We start from the raw sequence: 13,722 nt of genomic DNA, 5'->3' as shown, positions 1-13,722 counted from the left end.
GCTATTGACTGCAATATTGGTAATCTTCCCGATGATTTAATACGAGATCAGTTGGTCATGCATAATAATAATTCACCTATACAGGACCGTTTATGGGAGAATGGGGGTGCACCACTTGATGATGTTTTGGCTATAATGAGAAAATCTGAAATGTCAGACAGATGTGCGACTGTACTTAAAGAAGCAGAGAAGGTGTCTGAAAAATTACCTGGAGTAGTGTTTAAAATACAGAATACAGCTAAGAGCCATTCTCAACAAACTCAAGGAAGAGGGACGAATCAACCATTAAAGAACTAGGGAAGAGATAAGAAACCTGACGATAGAAGATGCTATTGATGTGATAGTAAGGAACATTTCGCTTTTAGCAAAGGTTCAAGAAAGAAATGTGGCATTTTTGGACTTTTAGGGCATTTCAGCAAAATGTGCCATAGGCGCAGTAATGTGAAATGTATTTGGGGAATGAAGAGGAGTGTAACGATGAAGATTTGATGGGGATGAGAGTTGTGTGAAGAATGTGAGAGAAAATTTGGTCTTGAACGTAAAGGATGATTCTATGGAAGGCAAACCCATATGTGAGTTGTCTTTGGGGGAGGGGGGGGGGTGACGGTAAATGTTTACGTAGATACAGGGTCTCCTTACACTATTATAAATGCAGATGTATGGAAGAGGAAATTTGTGGATAAGATTGGAGATCAATTGAATGTGTCAGATGTGAATCCTGTAAGTTATACAGGGGAGAGGATTGACATGTTGCGATTCAGATGGTTCACTTTTATTTTTAAAGGACGATCTACCAGAGGAAAATTGTATGTAACCAAGGTGGGGCCATCTGTTCTGGGCTGGTTTGACCAGAAAAATGTGCACATAATACTGGATCCCAATAGTGTTGAGAAGGTACTTATTATGGATGAAAGCAGCAAGTTGGTCGATGTTTTGAGTAATAAATTTCCTAAGGTTTTTGGGTAAGAATTGGGAACACTTAAAGGATTTGAGCACAGAATTGTTCTTAAAGGTAGTGCAGAACCAAACGTTCATAAGCTAAGACCTATTCTTGTATTAATTAGGGAGAAAGTCAAAAAGTAAATACAAGGTTTGTTATCTAAGGGGGTCATCAAAGAAATTGAATCATCTGAATGGATTTCTCCAGTCGTGGTTGCTCGAAAACCCAACAGAAAAATGTGTTTATGGATTGATTTGCGCCATCTGAATAACAATATTGTGATTGAGAAGTTTCCATTGCCTCAAATAAATGAGATGGTGTCTTCTTTAAGGGGGGCGACGTGGTTTTCGACCATTGACCTCTCTGCTGCTTATCATCAGGTTGTGTTGGAGCCAGAATCGAGAAGTCTTATGGCTTTTATTACGCCTTTGGGTGCTACCAGTTTAGGCGTATGCCATTTGGGCTTGCGCCGGCTGCGGCTGTTTTTCAGCGCCTCATGCACAGACTGTTTGGAGAAATGGAGGGAGTTTGTTTTTTCCAGGGTGATATATTGATTGCGGCTGCCAACAAAGATGAACATGATTGCAGGTTACAAAAGCTTTTTGGAACATTACAGTCAGCAGGCTTACCCGTTGAACTGACGAAGTGTAAATTTGGACAAAGGAGTGTCTCATACTTAGGCCATATTATAAGCGAGGAGGGGGTTAAGCCTTCTCTTGTAGAGAACATCGTGAGATCACCTGCTCCCACTTCTAAGGAGGAAATAAGGTTATTTCTGGGAATGGCAGAATATTGCACTAAATTTATAAATAATTTTGCATCCAAAGTGTACAATATTCAGACTTTACTAAAGAAGAATGTAAAAAAGAGTTTTCACAAATTAAAGTGGACTTACAAAGCGTGAATGCCTTATCTAGTTTTGAGCCTAATTTAGAATGCTTATTAACCACGGATGCGAGTGACAATGGATTGGGTGCTGTCCTATCACAAAATGGAAAAGAGGGTAAAGAAAAAATAATTGTGTTCGCTTCTAGAGCACTATCCCCTTCAGAAAGCAAATACCCAATGATAGAAAGAGAAGCATTTGCTTGCGTATGGGCCTTGGAACATTTTAGTGCCTTTGTGTGGGGAAACCCTGTAATCATTGGCACTGATCACTGACCTCTAGTTTGCATTCTTTCCAGTGAGGGAACTGCAGTAGCCCTCTGCCAGATTGGCCAGAATATCTATGAGGATGAAAGAGTGCATTTATAAGATGGTTTATGTACCGGGCAGAGACAATGTAGTTGCGAATTGTTTATCAAGGTTACCCATTCCACTAGAGGAGTGCGTAGAGGATCCATGGGGAAATTTCAGTGTAGCGTTCATACAAGATTCAGGTGTACCCGACATTAGTAAGGACGGATGGGCGGAAGAACAGCGTAAAGATGAGGATTTGGAGAAAGTGTCTGGTTACATTTGTAAAGGATGGCCAAAGAAAGGAAACATCACAGGATGTTTGAAAGCTTACTGGGAAGTACGAATGGAATTGTATCTCAACAAAGATTTGTTATTGAGAGGAGACAGAATTGTTCCCCCTAAAACATTACGGAAAAGAGGTGTTTTGGTGGCTGGGGGTTGAAAAAGATATTGAGAATTTTGTTAAAAGTTGTCCTGTTTACTGCTCAGCAGACAAATCGTTAAAGACCCTGAGACCTGGAATGAGTGAAGGTTTAATCCCTAATCTTCCTTGGGGCACTGTAGCGGTTGTCATTTTTGGACCTGTTGGAGAATTGAAAGTATTTGAACTGGTAGCCATTGACCTTTTTTCCAAATGGCCCTTTGGTAAATTTGTGGAAAAAGTGGACACACATATGCTTCTTAGATTTTTGGATAAGGTTTTTGTAATAAGAGAAAAAGAGTTTTGCCTAATTGGTTTATGGAATATGTGATGCAGTTTGCCTTATGTTATGTTCCTCTTTATTTCTTATTTATGCCTTACCATGTTGTATAATTTTTTCCCCCTTCCTCTCTATTTCATTCTTTTTTTTTCTTTCTTGTTCATAGGAGGGGGTGTGTTGTATTGTGATTTACTTTATGTTAACTTATAATATTGTATTTTACATTGTGCCTTTAAGACTCGTGCATGAGCGAGTTTTAGAATGTAAGTTACCTTTTGAGTATTCTAGTCCTTTGGGTCAGTTGGTAGCTGTGCCTTGGGACTGTTAGCTGTATTTCCTGGAGCTTGTTTGTTTCTTCTACTTTACTTAAAATGTTGCAATAAAGGATTTTCAAGATATACTGCATCTTTTCATCACTTCAAAGGGTAATGTTACTGTACTTAGAAGGTGCTCCTCTGCAGAACAAGGAAAGTGACATATCACCGGTTGTGCCAATTGTTAGGCAGTAAACAAGTGCGACGCAAGACTCTGACCTATGGTGAGTAGCAGGAGGGAATAGAGTGGTAATATTGATGACAGCAGGTCCTGCAGACAATGCATGTGCATTGGTGCTCGAATTAAAAATGACAAAATAATGACGCATTACTATCACAAAATGTGCAGCATTCAGGGGCAGGACAAGATGGTAAGTGAATAAGATGTGTCTCGTGCTCCCTCCAGACTGAATGTGACCTAGCCCGGTAAACCCCTGGCATTTTTGCCTGCTACAGTCATGGCATAGCGCTGGGAGAGCCTAGCAATCTCCCAGCCTCGAAAGATGACAAAGGGGGGTTTGGTTTCAAGCCTGATAGCTCGGAGGAGCTGCGGCCTGGTATTGGGTCCTGTGCCACAAAAAGGAGTGCTGGCTGAAAGTAGAGATGGACTCTGACTTGGAGCCCTCTGCCGCTGAAAGCGGTGCTACCCCTATTCCAGCTGTGTTGGAAGGAGCCCTTGGAGGATCCTTTGTTGACGAAGGGGCCTGGAGGGACCGGCATGTTTTGGGAGGTGTCGCTGAACCCTCCCCATATGCTGCAACAGGGGCTAGAAGGGGAGCTCTACTGGTTGATGTCTTACTGACGGGAGCGGCCAAAACCTGCGGCACCTCTGGCCTCATGGACTGGCAGGAGCCTGGAGGAGACATTGGTGAGAGATAGGAGAGAACGCTCACGGAGCTATGGGCTCCCCTCCCTAATGGTGGGTGAGTGTGCTGGAGCTTCTGGGATGGGCGTACAGAGAAGAGGCCCAGCCGCGAGATGGAGTTTAGAGCGTGGACCTGGAACACCCTCCCCACCCACCTGCTGCAGACCCAGTACCTGCTCACCTTCAGGAAGCTTCTCAAGACCTGGCTCTTCGAGCAGTAGCAGCAGCCACCCCCCTCCTGCAGCGTCTTGAGACCCTCACGGGTAGGTAGTGTGCTTTACAAGTTCTGTGATTGATTGATTGAGAATGGTGGGCACGGGAGACGCATTGGGGCATGAGTGAGCCCGCGCCCTTGGATAGGGCGGACTGTTCCTCCTAAATGTAAATGTAATCCAGTATTTGTAAAGCGCAAACAGTTACCCGAAGGCATTCAGGCGCTGGGAGCCATCGGAAAGATGAAGCAAGCTATTGCCCAGAGTCATATGGTGCTGGGCTGACATGCTGCCGGTGCCGGGGATCGAACCGTGGCCCCCCATATTCCAGCGTCAGTCACCCTGGCCACGGCACCACACCTCCTGTGCTGTGTGCTGAGGCCCCGTTCCCTTCTGCGGCCTGGTGCTTTGATGTAGTGAAGGAAGTTGCATGGGTCCTAGGAGCCCGGCTGGCATCGAAGGGATGTATGACGTTACAACGCATGCTTTTACCACGCATGCCATTACAACGCAGTTTTTACAACGCATACCATTACAATGCATAGCGCTTTGGGGTGCTGGATGTTGAATAATTTAATTTACTATTCCAACTCCAGCCCCCGTGGATAGTAGGGAAGGTGTTGGATAGTAAATTTAATCTATTCCCTATCCTAGAGCGCCCCCCAGCGCAATGCGTTGTAATGGTTTGCGTTGTAATGGTTGCGTCGTAATGGTAGTGCGTTGTAAAAGTTTCGTTGTGAAGGCTGTTCACCCATCGAAGAGCTGCGGTATGGTGGAGGCTGCACTGTCAGGAGCTGGGTGCCATGGGAGTGTTGACGCCGCCCTCTTCTATGCGACTCAGTTTGTTCCTCCTGAGAGAGCCTAGGGTGGCAGATGCTCCATTGCAGGGCTGCCTTCTGGTTCTGAAGCCTGGATTGCATGAAATCCTCCCTGAGTATAAGAATGTGGTGGGGCACTCTCCTCTGGCCTGTTCATCTCCTGAATTGAGCGTTGAATCCCAGGGAAGATCTGTCCCTGTTTGTTGATCACTGAGAGGGAAAGTCTGAAGAGCTGACCACCTGGGCAGAAACAACTAGCCTGCTGAAGAGCTGTAGGTGAGGAAGGCAGAGGAGAATCCCACCCCTTCTGCTATTGCTTCCTCTGTGGCCGGCATTGATGTAGCTACTCATTTCCACCAGGCATCAACCTACTACTACTCGCACCCACCTTTCTTTTTGCACTTTAGGAGGCCATCCAATGATGACAATCAAATAGTCTAAAGGATATGTTTGCAGAGTCATCTGCCATTCCCCCCACTTGGAGACAAATTGGCTGTATCTAGCCGGGCTGTATCACCGGAGATGGGAGATGCTGAAGTGCTAATCACTCACTTACTTTGGAGACTATTTTCTTCCCTCCGATGCGACCTTCAGGAGATCAAGAGAGACTTGGCTCAGGAGATACAGGCAGTCCAGAAAGAGGTAACTGATATTAGGGACAGAGTTTACACCCTGGAGCAACACAAGACTACTAGAGATGAGAAAATCGAACAATTACAACAAGAAATCATATGACTCACCGATCTGCAGATCAATGTTCAAGCGCATACCGAGGATTTGGAAAACAGGTCCCAGGGAAATAACATAAGAATTAGGGGGGCCTTCAGGGCGGAGGGGGACGCTGTTAGAAGCTATGTAACGGCTCTCTTTGCCCAAATACTAGGGGACACACAAACTAAGGACTTAAGTTTAGACAAAGTACATTGAGTAGGCCTTCCTAGGTCAGGAGATTCTCGCCCACTTGATATCCTGGCATGTGTGCATGACTTCCCCCTCGAGGAAACAATACTACACAAATCGAGAGACTCTTCGCCAGTGCAGTTCCGGGACTATACACTGCACTTAGAAAAGGCGAGAGTTCAGACCAGTGACGTCCTTCCTTAGAGACACAAGCATTCTATACTCCTGGGGACACCCCTTTCGTATCATTTTTCGATGGGAAGGGAAGTTGTATCAGATTGGCTCTCTCAGGTAGGCTTGTAAACTGCTGATTGTCTTCGGACCTGACTCTGCTACAATTGTACGAGAGAAACAGGCAGTGTTGGAGAAGCTAACTGAGGAGCAGGGACCCTGAGGGGAAAGAGGGGGGGATCGCTGCACGGATCAATGGCCATCATGGACCTTCTACACCTACTTCCAGCTGGAGTATTGCTGGGAATTTTTGGTGGATGGTTTCTCCAAGACACTGTCTTTATTCCTGTTAATTTTTTGTTTGATGGGGGGAAGAAGGGGGGGGGGGGTTGCAAGGGCGCTCATTCAGTTGACATTGTTACTCTATATTGATGAAATCTTTGACCAGGTGGGTCATTCCTATGAGCATATCAAGCAGATTAGGTGGGCGATGTAGAATTGTCGAGTTACTGCATGACAAGCTAATGCCATTGGTATGCTTCAGAATAATCTAAGAATAGCCACTCTTAATGTTAAGGGGCTTAAAATCCCAGTTAAAGGCAGGCCATTCTCTCTTACCTAGAGCAGAGGAAAGCAGATATCTGCTTGCTCCAGGAAATGCTTTTACTAGCGAGGGACTGGCACCGGTTTAAGACCTGGACCTTTCCACATCAGTATTTTTCTTCCATGGCAAGTAAGTGGCCTGGGGTTGCAATATTGGTCTCGCACTCTTTCAGGGGTAGGATGCGTTCCAAGGTTGCTGACAGAATACGTATCCTGGGCTGTCTATATGCCCCCAACGAGAAGCAGAAACAATTCATTCACAGAGCTGTGGAAGACACAATGACAACTCAAGATTGATGGGTTTCGGTTGGGGCGATTTTAATTTGCTCTTTGATAACGACAAGGACCACTCTGCCTCTAGAGAGGGAGGGGCAGAGTGGTCTCCTTGGATGGGACTCTCTATTTTATTTTTTTGCAGAGTTTTATATAGCGCGAACTTGACCCGAATGGGGTATCAGAGTGCTTTACATATCACAAGTTACATTACATGATGACACACATTCATGTTTGTTAGGAACGGGGAGATAAGTGATTTGCCCAGAATCACAGGATGTTCAGCGTCATTGCCGAGACTCGAACCCAGTTCCCCATAATCGAGGTCGACCACCCTAGTTGTTAGGCCAACTCCTCTCCCTCTGGTTGAGGGAGATTGGCCTGGTAGATCTGTGGTGGAACATCTGTTGCAAAGCTGAAACCAGAGGACAAGGCACTGTACCTTGTATTCCCACGCACGTAAGTCTTATACCAGCTTGGATTATTTCTTAGGCTATCATGAGGTTCAGGCTGTTGTTACATCAGTAGAACTGGAACCAGGGTCACTTTTGGACCATTCCGGAGTTTCCTTGGAATCGAAGGTGCCCGGTATTAATGAGAGGGCTCTGCCGTGGTGTTTGTGACGGACTCTCCTTCACAGACATGCTGTAGTAGAGCACATTCAAAAGGCAATGTCGGATTACCTTGGTGTTAATGATAGCCCTGAGGTTCCAGTCGTGATGGTCTCGGACACATTAAAAGCGGTCATCAGAGACATATGTATCGCTTTATCGGCGGCAGATAATAAATTACAGAAAGAGAAATGAAGACAACGCCAGGGACAAGTGAAAGAGTTAAAACGCATTCACCTTCGCACAGGGCCCCCAGAATATAGTGCCAATTGGAAGCTACACAGAAATAGTTATTGGGTCTTGATCTTGACAAAGTAGAATACTCTCTGCTTCACCTTAAAACATACATTCTATGTCAGAGGGAAAAAGTGCGGATAGTTGTTAGCCAACAAACTTAGGGGCATATTACCAAGCAATAGCGATAATTATCGCTATTGCTTGGTTAGAGACAAAAATTTACCGCTGAGCTGCGGCGATTTTTATCGCAGATAAACCTTGGTATTACCAAGGTTTATCGCAAATGCGATAAAAATCGGCCGCAATGCATGAATATCGCTGAAAAGTCTGCGATTTTCATGCATTACCAAGCTAATGCTCTTAGCCATGTTATCCACCTCCCATTGGATAACATGGCTAAGAACTGCTCAGGGCAGGTGTTAGCTTTTGGAGATATTCGCGCTTAGCGCGAATATCTCCAAAAGTTGGTAATAGGAGATAGCGATGTTAGCGACTGTTTCCAGTCGCTAACATCTTGGCACGCCCACTTTGTATGTCATTAGTGATAAATATCACTGACATGCAAAGTGGGGCCCAAGATGGTCGCTATCTCCTACTAGCTGTCGCTAACTGGTGTTAGCGACAGCTAGGTAATAGGGAGATCATTTTATCTCCGCTTTCTTGGCTTTTAAAGCCAAAAAAGCGGAGATAAACCCCCTTGATTATATGCCCCTTAGAGCCCAACACTAAGCTACTGGTGTTATATCTTTGTTTACAAAGGAGGGGGACGTATCGGAGAAGACGGGCCAATTCCTTTTCGTTTTAGGGAACTATACACCAATCTTTAAACAGCACAGGACCTACAGTCAGAGAATCCACCACATTATTTGCCTCACATGAACATTACTTGCCTGACGACGGATCAGGCCTCAGGACTTGAACAACTGATTTGAACCGAAGAGGTAATAACTGCTATCTCGAGACAGAAGCTCCTTAAAACCCCAGGCCCCAATGGCTTCTCAGAGCTGTTTTATAAGACTTTTGGCACCCTGTTGCCCCACCTCCTCACTGAGGTTTGTAACTCATTTACGGGCCCAGCCACGATCCCACCTTCGATGTTAGACTCTTCGGGGCAGATTTACAAGGCCCTTGCGCCACTTTTGCGTCATTTTTAACATGGGAAAAGTGACGCAAAAGTGGCGCAAGGGGCTGGTAAATCTGCCCCTTCGATTGTAGTCTGGCAAGGACACACGGCACTGTGGGTCATATAGGCAGAGTTCCTTGCTTCACGTTGAAGCTAAACTTTTCACAAGTGTTTCTGGCGGCTCCTTTTTGCACGTTGTTGCCTGGATTAGTGGCCCCAGACCAAGCCAGTTTTACCCCCCAGTGACAATATGCATATAACACAAAAAGAATGCTACACCTTATAGAAAAGGCTGCTCGATCCCAGAAGGAAGTTATGCTCTTCTGCATCGATGCTGAGAAGGCATTCGATGGTGTTCACTGGCCATATCTGACAGAGGTTTTAACACATTGTCTTTGGAGAAAGATTTAGGGCCAATGTGCTGAGCAATTATGGGGATTCACAGGCCTTGATAAGAGTTAATGGGAGAGCTCTGCCCTCTGTCCCATTTGGCAGGGCACAGAAGTCCGTTATCACCCTTGCTGTTCGCACTCAGCCTTTTGCTCAGAGGTTTAGGGATCTTACTGGTATTACTGAAATGCGTTTTGGGGGCGAGGAACACGTCTTCACATTGTATGCCAATGATGTTCTTGTTGGCTATTGGTAATCCCAGAGATGCCCTTCCACCTTTTTTAGAGGAACTGATAGAACTGGGTGAAACTTTGGGTTTTCATACCAACCTGAATAAATCACAGGCCATGAGGCTCTTGGTGTTGTTGTCATCAATAATACCCTTGATTATGTGTTGAGTGCCCGAGGGGGAGGTGGGAGAATGGAGGGGGTGGATGGGGTGTTGGGATCCATTTAAACGTTGCATTTGCTATTTATTTATTTATTTATTTATTGGGCTTCTAAAGCGCGACAGCTACCCAAGAAGGGTTTCCCGGCGCTGGGAGATACTGAACCTCGTAGACAGATTGAAAGGTTCAGGAGAGAGGCTATATGAGGAGTGACCCTCTTGCGCTATCTCGCTTATGCTATGGACTTGCACTGTTTCCGTGAAGGAACAATCAAAATAAATTTAAATATAGCGCACTACTCACCTGCAAGGGTTTCAAGGCGCTTGTACAAATACCGCTGTGGAACCCATCCTGGCTTTCCCTGTGAGGCGTCCACTCCTGGGCACCCCTAAGGTGGAGGCCAGGCATCCTTAGCGTTGTGGGGGCCGTTGTGGAGATTAAGCAAGCTATTGCCCAGAGTTGCAGAGTGGGACTCCATGATTGGAATAGGCACTGAAGCGAGAATTATAATGTCTATGGAATTTTTTGAGCCCAAGACCCGCCGAGGCGGGGAATTGAACCCTGGTCCGGCATAGACCTCTGCATCAGGGTCTGCCGCTCTAATCATTGGGCCACACTTCTCCACTGTTCTACATTACGCTGCAGAATTTGCCTTTCTTTCCCCATAATTTGCTCAGCCTTGCCGCATAATTTTGCCCTCCTCTGCTCCTTCCATTGGCCCATCCTATACTGCCGGATAATCTTGCTATTTCACTGAGCAGCAGAGCGAGTCCACTTTCTTCCTCAGATCCTGCAGGGTGCAGCCGCCCTGCCCTTTCTTGCTTCCATCCCCTGCACAGTACCAGATGATGGGGGTTCAGAACGGATTGATGATCTCATGCCAGCTGACTGTATTGTTGCCACCCTGTACGTGTTCCACGCCACTCATTACCAGTAAAGTGCCCTGGGTTCCCAGGTGATCATTTCTTCAGTAGGCACCTGTACAGTGTGGCGTCTGCAGTGCCCTGTCCTTTCGAAGGGAAAAAAAACATTCATACCAAGACTTTCTGCTGCAGAAGCACAGATGGACAACTCGGAGCCCCAAAAAGGCACCCCCGAGGGCTCCGGAGACAGCTACCCCCCTGCCGTGCAGCAGGCTGGCACTGCCCCACCTCCACCCTACCCTAGCGTTGGCAACACCCTCTACTGCGTTCCTGCCAGCCCCCAGGGCCCCGTCTTCTACACCGGATACAACGCAGGGTACCCACCCGGGCAGACGGTGGTGGTGACCACCCAGCCAGGAGTGGTGGTCGCCCCTGTGCAATCCTACCCCCGAGACTGCCTGGGCTACTCGATCTTCACCATGATCTGCTGCTGCCTGCCCATCGGCATCGCTGCCCTCGTCTTCTCTATAAAGGTAGGTGCCAGCACCTCACGCCCAATAGAGTAGGAGCTGTGCCTTGGCAGGCCCCTAGTGCAAGGAAGGAAACGCCCCCCTCCCTCCCGGCTGCTGTTTGAATGCTAAAATACAGACATAGTCAGGGCTCAATGGGCCCCCTTAGGACTCGGGAACCCGGTGCCACTGCACACGCTGCACCAGTGGGAGCTTCGCCTGCCTGGGCTCCAAGTACAGTGCCACCGGCCACGGCGGAGGAGCCCATGCCAGGGGTGCCAGGGTCTCACTGCTGTTACTGGGTAGTATTGCAGATGCCAATGTTGCGTTCATTCATTTCTCCATGTTTTGATATCGTGCGAGCATAGCTCATTTTATTTATTTATTTATTATTAATTACGATTTTATATAGCGCGAACATTACCCGAAGGCGAGCCGCGGAGTACTCTGCAGGCAGTTTGTTTACTGTAAGTAGAGTCTCTCGCGTGACAGGTGCGGGGTTTCGAGTGAGCTGTAAATAGTCCAGCGCGTCTCGTGCGCGGTGGGTCATCCCCGCTTGGGTCGCCCCCGCTTGGGCCTTCACGCCAGATGACGGGGCCCGTGAGGCGGCGGAGGAGGGGGCTGTGGAAATGTAAACCGCATTGACTAGGTCGTGTTTACATTCGGATGCACGCACCTACACATGTTTAAACTGCTGTGTGTGCCCAGGTTTTAACAGAATAACGGAATGCTAGGGCGGGCCCGCCACTCTGCGGCTGACGTGTCGCCCAGGTAGCGCGGCAGAACTGGTGCCCACAGGGAATCGAGGAAGCGAGATAATGACACGGTGGCGATCGCTAACTGCCCGGGGCTGGGTTCCGTGTTTGTTCACTGCAGCCTTTCGCAGAAGCCGACAGTGTTTTGATCTCCCCGCTGTTGTTGGTTCACCGCCACGGTTCCTAGAATGATTGGGCGGGCCTCTGGCTCCATCCTTATTTGACTTGGGAGTCGCTTGTGTGCGCGAGCTTCAGGCCACAACAATCAAGCAGGAAGAGATGTAATATATTGTATCGTATTGCAGCATTTGTATAGCGCTACGTGGGTTGTTGAAACGCTTGCTTACGTGGGTGACACGCTACATCAGTAGCAAAGCTAAGGTGTTCAGTATTAGTGTGGGTCAGGTGGGTCATAGTGTATTGTATTCCAAGAGCGGTCTATTTTATGGTCGTTCGCCATCCGGCCAAGAACGAAAGTCTTTTTTTTCCCATTACCCCTGCAGAATTAGAGCAGGAAAAATAGAAGGACCATATTCGCCCAGAGTCCAGCATATCACACCAGGGAATTTAGGGGCCCATTAGGATGGCGGGCGGATTGCCCCCGCCAGGCTGGCGGTAGCCACCGCCAGTCTGGTGAGGGCATTCCGCCCGCCATCCGCACCTAAATTCCCCCCGCCATATTAGGATGGCGGGGGGACCGCAGCGGACGGAAAGACCGTCCACGGCTTAAGGCGACCGGGGCAGAAAAGGATTAATATGGTGGCGGTGTCTAGTGGTGGTGTCTAATAGACACCGCCAGCCATATTATGATGGGCTTAGGGAGATGCCTTTCCGCGGCGGCGATGCCACCACGGAAAGGCATGCGGTCATCACTCTGGGGGCCCCCTGCGGGCTGCCAGAGTGAAGGAGAGGTGGGGGCTGCACAGGGGGGTACCTGTGGTACCCCCATCATTTGCATAAAAAAAGCAGCAGGCACCGCGCGGTGCCTGCTGCTTTGTTTATGCAAATGCAGTAATGCATTTATAGCATTGTGGCAGGCGATGCAGAGAGCACCGCCCGCCATAATGCTATAAATGCAGGATGTGCCCGCCACTGTGGCGGGCACATCCTAATACCCCCCACGGGACCCCCACCCTAATGGCGGGTGGTCCCGAAAAACCGACAGGATGGCGGGCGGACAAAGTCCGCCCGTCATCCGAATGAGCCCCCTAGTGTAAAGGAAGAAAAGCCCATAAGTACCAAAGGGTTTTACCCATTTTGTGACTATGGAAAAATGTGCTGGTAGTAAGACCCAAAGGGTGTGCTCAGTAGTATTAATTGGCGACTCAAGGAGTACAGCAATTCAACCAAACAATGTGTTGCCCCATTAATAGACATTTATAAAGCCGAGCTGTATCCGCGTCACTTTACGGAGCCGAACTGTGGGGCCTAGGCAAATTGGAATCTCTAAGCAAGGCCGAGAACAAATTCATCAAAGACCTCCTTGCCACCCCGATGAGTACTCCGACAGTCCCGGTCTTAATGGACGTAGGCTGCAAAGCAATTAGGGACCAGGCAAGCCTTAGCCCTCTCTTGCTTTGGGCTCGCCTGTGGAGGGTTCCGGAGTTAAAATCCTACGCTGACGGGTTAGCAGAGGTGATGCGCTCTGATGGCTGGCAGAAGATTAAATGGCTTAGGGACATCAAACAACTGCTAGGGGATCTAGGTTTGGAATCCTGTTGGCTCAGCCACTCAGCCCCCCCAAAGGAATCCCTAAAAAAACTATATTGGGAATGGGTCTTCGCGAAGCGCACCAGCAACCAGCAGCACTGCAATGCCACCGCAGCATTTTTGTTAATAAAAGATGTTGTTGCCTTCGAGCCCTACATG

General features: G+C 47.8%; 1 protein-coding gene across 1 annotated transcript in view; it reads left to right on the top strand.

The window, feature by feature from the left end:
* The first annotated feature begins 10,605 nt into the window (after positions 1–10,605).
* The window catches only part of LOC147701213 (uncharacterized), an 84,343-nt gene continuing 81,226 nt past the window's right edge, over positions 10,606–13,722 (top strand). The window contains exon 1 of the mRNA XM_086928598.1: positions 10,606–11,122. Within this exon, the coding sequence (XP_086784724.1) occupies positions 10,790–11,122 (333 nt within the window). The 5' untranslated portion in view covers positions 10,606–10,789. The remainder of the gene's footprint in view (positions 11,123–13,722) is intronic.

This window comes from Lissotriton vulgaris, chromosome 7, assembly GCF_964263255.1.
Source record: "Lissotriton vulgaris chromosome 7, aLisVul1.2, whole genome shotgun sequence".
Taxonomy (NCBI): domain Eukaryota; kingdom Metazoa; phylum Chordata; class Amphibia; order Caudata; family Salamandridae; genus Lissotriton; species Lissotriton vulgaris.
This window is presented reverse-complemented; position numbering and strand designations above follow the sequence as displayed.